We start from the raw sequence: 6,660 nt of genomic DNA on the forward strand, positions 1-6,660 counted from the left end.
TCTGGGTGTGTCTGCTCTGTCCTGTCCCTCTGCTCTTCCACAGGGGCTTTGCCTCCCCGCCTGGGGGCTGAGTGCCTTCTGCACAAAACCCACCACAACGCTGGGGCAGAGGGCAAGCAGGGGAGAGGCATGACAGGGAGCCTGGGGCGGGGGGCTCAGGTGCCCCAGGATGGCCCTCACCAGCTGCCTTTCCCCTCCCAGGAGCAGGACGACACCCGTCACCATGAGCAGCACCCTGTCACCCACAGACTTCGACAGCTTGGAGATCCAGGGCCAGTACAGCGACATCAACAACCGCTGGGACCTGCCCGACTCTGACTGGGACAATGACACCAGCTCCGCCCGCCTCTTCGAAAGGTCACGGATCAAGGCCCTGGCAGGTGAGTCCACAGGGCTCCGCTTGGCCGGCCATGCACACCCAACTGCCCCGCCCTCGCTGCCCTGACCGCAGACCTGCTGGCCAAGTGAGGAGGCTGCTTCACTCCGTGGGACACTCCATGAGCTGGAGGGGCAGACTTATTCTGTCTGTCTCTAAGCTGCTACACTCATGGGGGCCCTAGATTCCCTTCCCAGCCCCTACTCCCCAATTCCACCCTCAGAACACATTTCATACAGTCTAGAACATTCCTTGGCTTCCTTCCCCCTCCACCTCGCCAAGTGTAAAAAGCTATGCTAACCCGTGGACACAGCTGGGTACTCTGCTGAGTCAAACAGCTTCTCCTCCTGGCTGCCTGTCTGCGTCAAGTCTAAGTCCTTTCATTTCATTCCACTCTTGCCCTTGTTGGCCTCCTGCTCCACCCACCTCTTTCATCTTTCATCCTTTGCAGTGTCTTCCCCAAACTCCATGGCCACCCCCACACCTGTTCTCCCTGCCAGGTCATGATCAGCCCCTCTCCTTCCCCACCTGTTCCTTCCACCTGCCGCCTGTTACTCCCATTATTTCGCCTACCTCTTCCCTGAAGCAGGTTCCTCCATTCCCTCCTCTCCTCCACCTACCTCTGGTTCCTGAGGCCACCCACTCTCCCTCCTGGGGTTCTCCCTCTGCCTGCCTCTGCCCCTGCCCTCCCCTACGGTCAGGGCTGTCCCTTTCAGCTCCTGGGAGCACAAACAAACCTGTAGGACGGGCCTCCCTACGTTCCGTTCCAGGGAGGAGTTGTCATGGCGATGGGAGTGAGGCTGCCATCTGATACCTCCTGTGACTTGCGTGGGGCTGAGTCACCCACACACCCCAGGGCCACCATTCCCACATGGCTTCCCTTCTCCATCCCACTGTCATCATTTCCACTACCTCCTGGCCTATGAGAAGAGGCAACTGCTCCCACCTGAGAAGGGGAGCACTCCCCCTGGAGGCAATGATCCCGCCTGGGACATGGTGTTTGCACAAGAGAGGTGGTGTGCACATTTGAGAGGCAATGCGTTCACCTCGGAAGTGGTGACCACCCCAGAGAGATCATGTTCATACCTGGGAGCAGTCTCCCCCTTTCTCGGGAGGGGAGGCCTCTCCCTTTTTAGGTAGTATTCCCACGGGGAGATGGTGTTCATATTAGCAAGGTAATGCTCCCACCAGGAAGCAATCTCTCCCTTACCCAGGAGGTAGTGCTCCCATCTGCAAGGTTAGGGCTTCCATCTGGGGTGTTGTGCTCTTGTCTGGGGGTAGTGCTCCCGTCTTGGTGTTGTGTTCCCGTCTGGGGTGTCGTGCTCCCGTCTGGGGTGTCGTGCTCCCGTCTGGGGTGTCATGCTCCCGTCTGGGGTGTTGTGTTGTGCTCCCATCTGGGGAGTAGCACTGCCACTGGAAGGTGGCGTTCATATTAGAAGGCTAACGTTCCCACCAGGAAGCAATGCTGCCACTACATGAGGATGGTGCCCGCCGAGAGCTGGTGCCCCCCCCCACAAGGGGGTGTTCCCACTCATTAGTCAGCACTCCCTCCCTGGAGATGTGCTCCCCTCACCCAGGAGGTAACGCTGTCACTGGAGAGGTGATGCCCCCTCAAAGGCATGGCTCCTCCAACCCAGGAGGTGGTGTTCCCACCCTGAGGCACTGAGGTAGTGATCCCACTGGAAAGCAGTGCTCCCCCAGCCAGGAGGTGGTTCTTCCTTGAGGAAACGATACTCCCTTGAGGAGGAAATGCTCCCACCCAGGTCTCAGCCCCTCTCCCATGAGGCATTGCTGCCCCCCATGTAGAAGGGGGTGCTCCCCCCACTCAGGAGAGGCTCCTATTGGAAGAGGTGCTCCCAGCATGGGGTTGGCCTCCTGGAAGAAGAGAGACACAGTGAGTGATGGTCCCCAAACCTGGTGGCACTTTTACAGCCTCCAGGGGGGTGTGTTTACAATCCAGGTTCTCACATACCCTGCCCTCTACTGAGTAAATTCTCTGCGTCCAGGCAGAAACCAGGCTTTTTGCAGAGCTCCTTAGCTAATGCTTCTACAGGCAGCTGTGTGCCAGTCTGAGCACCCCTCAGAGCACCCTCAGGGTGGGGACATAGCTTCTGGGATTCCTGATTCTTTTCTCCTGGGTCTCTGACCCAGCAGGGTCTTCAGGGTGGCTTGTGTGCCCCTGTGAGTTAGAGAAGACAGAGACGAGGGGTCGTGACACCTCTCTTGGGGAACGTTTCCTTAGCACCTGATTGGGACAACACAGTACCCATGGTCAAGTTGATTATGGTGACTCTGTGTGTGTCTGAGTGGGAATGTGCTCTGTTTTTTGGAGGTGGATCACCAGGACTTTCTTCTGAGGTCTCTTTTGGCTAGTAGCCAAGTGGGTTAACTCTGCTCATCTCAGAGATTCTACTCAGGTCAGGTACTCCGATGTGGGGTGCCTGCAGCCCCCAGCACTGTTGTGATACCTTTGCATACATCACACCTGCCAATCAGCAATGTCGTATCTGTGTGTGCACAGCACGTGTCACTTGGCATTGTCACACTATCTCTGAGAAAATGACACTATTCCACAGTGTCTATGTCATGCCCCTGGCACTGGCGTGATGTCTGTGTACACAACACCAATCCTTGGTGCAGTTCTGAACTCGGTGTCCACATGACACTTGTCCTGGGCACCGCCATGATGTCTGTGTGGACAACACATTACCCAGAGCTGAGCTACGTTTGTGCCTGTGACACGTGTCACCAGGACTGCTGTTAGGTATTTATCTCAGCCACTAAACAGGGTTCCTCTGAAAAGGCATCTCTGTACCATGACGCCTACTACAGCAGTAGATGCCAAATAAACACTAAATGAATGGAGGCGGGGGAGGGGAGGTGTCAGCTGTATGGGCCAGGAATCCAGAAGGCAGCAGGAAGGGAAGCAGGGCTGGGGAGAGGGCCTGGGGCCTTCAGAGGTCTGACCAAGAGAGAGCTAAGGGTCTTGGATGCCTGGCTGGCTGAGGAGGCCTGGGGACCTGGTTGAAGGGGGTTAGAGGCCCTGACTGAGAGGTGCCTGTTCACTCGGAGGGAGGAGGCTGGAATCAGAAAGGATGACATAAAAATAACATGGCACCTGGACATCTGACAACCTCCAATTTCATAAGAGGGAAGGAGAAGCAAGGTGAGCAGCCCAGGGCTGGTTCCTATGAGGCAGTCAGACATGCCCCTCCCTCCAATGTCTTCATAAATTCTGACATCCGTCATTCCTCATGGAACCCACAGATATACTCACAGTTACTGGGCTTTACAAGCAAGTAACAGGTTACAATTCACGTTCAAGGATAATTCAGGGTACAGTTCTTCCATCAAGGCAGGCAGGCCTCTCTCTAGTCCTCAGCCCCTTGCCCTAGTTTCAGCCCTGTTCAGACTAGTGTTACAAAGCTGTTTATCTCCCCTGACATAGATAGACATGGATGTGCCCCATTCCGTGGCTCATCCACTGTACCACCCCTGTTCTGTGGGCTGGGAAACCATTTCTCATCTTTGCCTGGTGCTGTGACTATCATTTCTCTTCTATCACTCTTTCTCTCTCTCTCTCTCCTGTTTCCTGAGTCTAGGAGGTTCTCAGCACAGGGACTTGGGTCCACAGGAACTCTGTTCCCAGCTCTTCTTTCTTGGTGGTAGTGATTCCCTCTCTGCTCTGGTGTTGGCTCTCTTTGAAGGCTCAAACACACGCAGTGCTGCAGAGTCAGTTCTGCCTCGGCAGTCCTCCCAGACATTTCCAAAGCTGTAAATCCCAACAGGCACAGGCTGCCTATCTTTCTCTCTTGGAGGGAGCCACTGGCAGATTTGCACTCGCCCTTTGGGTTAGCAGTGCAGGTTGCCACATACTTTCCCACCACGACCTCCCCTCTTTTAAGCCTAATGGGTCTGTCCTCTCTTTAGGGTTCCTTGAATTGTTTACTTGTGTCTTATCAACAACCCAAAGGCATTTTCCTGAGTGCATCATAATAATTTATGGATAACATTGATAATAGGAATTCCAGAACACTTACTTGTACTCACGCAGAACCAAGATATCAAGCAGGAAGCAGTCATTTGAACAGAACAAAGACATGCTGCATGGTTGGAAATCAGGACAGGTGAGCATCGAGGTTGTGTCTTTTTACCATATCCATTCAGTGTTAGAGAGTTCTGGTGGTGCAGTCGATAGCATGCTGCTCTGCTAACCCACAGGGCCCTGCTCTTTGGGGGAAAGATGGGAAGTCTCTTCTTATTATGATCTACAGCTTTGGAAACCCAGTACGTGGAGGCACTAAGACCTGGAACTGACTCATTTGATGGCAGTAAGTGTTCTGTTGATTCTGTCTGTATGCTTTGCAAATAATCTAAGATGCTGGACTCCATGAAGAAGAATGTGGTATCAGGATTGGAGGAAGACTAATTAACAACCTGTATTATGCAGATGACACACCTCGCTTGCAGAAAGTAAAGAGGACTTGAAGCACTTACTGGAGAAGATCAATAACTACAGCCTTTAGTATAGATTGCTCCTCAACATCAGGAAAACAAAATTCCCCACAACTGGACAATTAGGCAAATTTAAAATACTGAAACTGTCAAGAGGTTGGGGTTTTTTGTTGTTGTTGTTTGATTTTTTTAACTTGGATCCATAATCAATACCCATAGAATCAGCATTCAAGAAATCAGGTGACTAATTTGCACTGGGCAAATTTGCTGTTAAGGACCTTTTAAAGTGTTAAAGAGCAAAGATGTCAGTTTAAAGTATACCTGGTCCAAGCTATGGTATTTTCAATCTCTTCATATGCATCTGGAAGTTGGACAGTGAGTAAAAGGAAACTGATGGAAATCAGTGCCTTTGAATTGTGATATTGGCAGAGTACTAGATACACGGTGAAATGTCCAAAGAGGAAACCAGTGTAGCCAAGGTGCTTGTTAGAGACAAAGATGCCGAGCCTCTGTCTCCCACTCGGGGTGTGTGATCAGGAGAGGCACATTCCTAGAGAGGACACCGTTCCTGGAAGAATAGAGGGTCAGCGAAAAAGGGAAAATGGTTTCTTGGGTGAGATGGACAGTGACTGCAACAGTGGGGTTGGGTGCAGGGAGAGTGTGAGGAGAGTGTTGGATCCACAAGGTTTCTGTTGTACGGAGGGGTCACTGTAAGGGTCACTGTAAGTCAGAGTCAGTTTGATAGTACACAACAACAGCCACCCCCACAAGGGTGCAGGCACCCTAATTACATGATTAACAAGCTGTCTGATGCTCTGAGTGGACCGCAAGTACTTAATATTTGTGAGTGTTCCTTAAAGGCCAGGGTTATGAAGTTTCATCTCATATACTTTGGGCAAGTTATTAGGAGAGGCTATTCCTTGGAAAGGGACATCATGCTTTGAAAGGTCAGCGAAAAAGGGGCAGATTCTCAATGAGATGGATTGACACAGCGGCTACAGCAGTGGCTCAAGTACATCCGAGATGCTAAGGCTGGTACAGGACAGGACAGGGTTCAAATCTATTGTTCATAGGGTTTCTATGGGTCATACTCCACTCGATGGCATTAAACAACAACACAACCCAATTACTTGGGAGCTCTGATGGCTTAGTGGTAAGGAATTGTGCAGCCAATGCAAAGGTACATGGTTCAAATCCACAGATTGCTCTGTGGGAGAAAGATGGACAATCTCCCAGTGCGGTTTATGGCCTCTGAAACCCGCTGGAGGGTCCGCTCTGAGCCATTTCGGATTTGATGACGTATAGTAACAATTTAATAATTGGGAAGTTATAAGGCTGTGACTAGAAAGGCCATAAAACAAATGCATCCCAGGGCGGGTGGTGACATTATATTAAAGATGGCATCATTACAGTGACAATACAGTGGAGATCGCCAGTGCTGTGCTGTGACGTACTGTCCAGGCCATTTTTAATTCATTCATAATTCCATGTGACAAGGTAGAACTAACTGCTCCGTGGGGTTTCCTAGACTGTAATCCTGATGGATTGCCACGGAGACTCTCAGGGGGTTCAAACCACCGACCTTTCAGTTCGCATCTGAGCACTTAACCTTTTACACCACCAGGGCTCCTCTGCCATTACCATGACAATACCTATTTCACAGGCTTCTTAGATGAAGTCATGGAAGGCTGGCGTGTCCTGGGCTCGCTTTGCCGGCTCCAAGATTCCCAGTTGGTTGGCGAGCTCCACTTTGAGAGCTGGGGCGCAAAGCCTGCCAGGGTCTTCGGCGTGGGCGGCGCGGCGCCCCCGGTCGCAGCCTGACCCGCGCG

At 52.1% G+C, this 6,660-nt stretch overlaps 1 protein-coding gene across 1 annotated transcript in view; it reads left to right on the forward strand.

The window, feature by feature from the left end:
- Positions 1–223: 223 nt before the first annotated feature.
- SPTBN2 (spectrin, beta, non-erythrocytic 2) overlaps positions 224–6,660 on the forward strand; it is a 49,284-nt gene continuing 42,847 nt past the window's right edge. Inside the window, exon 1 of the mRNA XM_006893272.1 lies at positions 224–380. Coding sequence (XP_006893334.1) covers positions 224–380 — 157 coding nt within the window. The remainder of the gene's footprint in view (positions 381–6,660) is intronic.

This window comes from Elephantulus edwardii, unplaced genomic scaffold (genome assembly GCF_000299155.1).
Source record: "Elephantulus edwardii isolate Elephantulus edwardi_28Jun2011 unplaced genomic scaffold, EleEdw1.0 scaffold00126, whole genome shotgun sequence".
NCBI classification, from domain to species: Eukaryota; Metazoa; Chordata; class Mammalia; order Macroscelidea; family Macroscelididae; genus Elephantulus; species Elephantulus edwardii.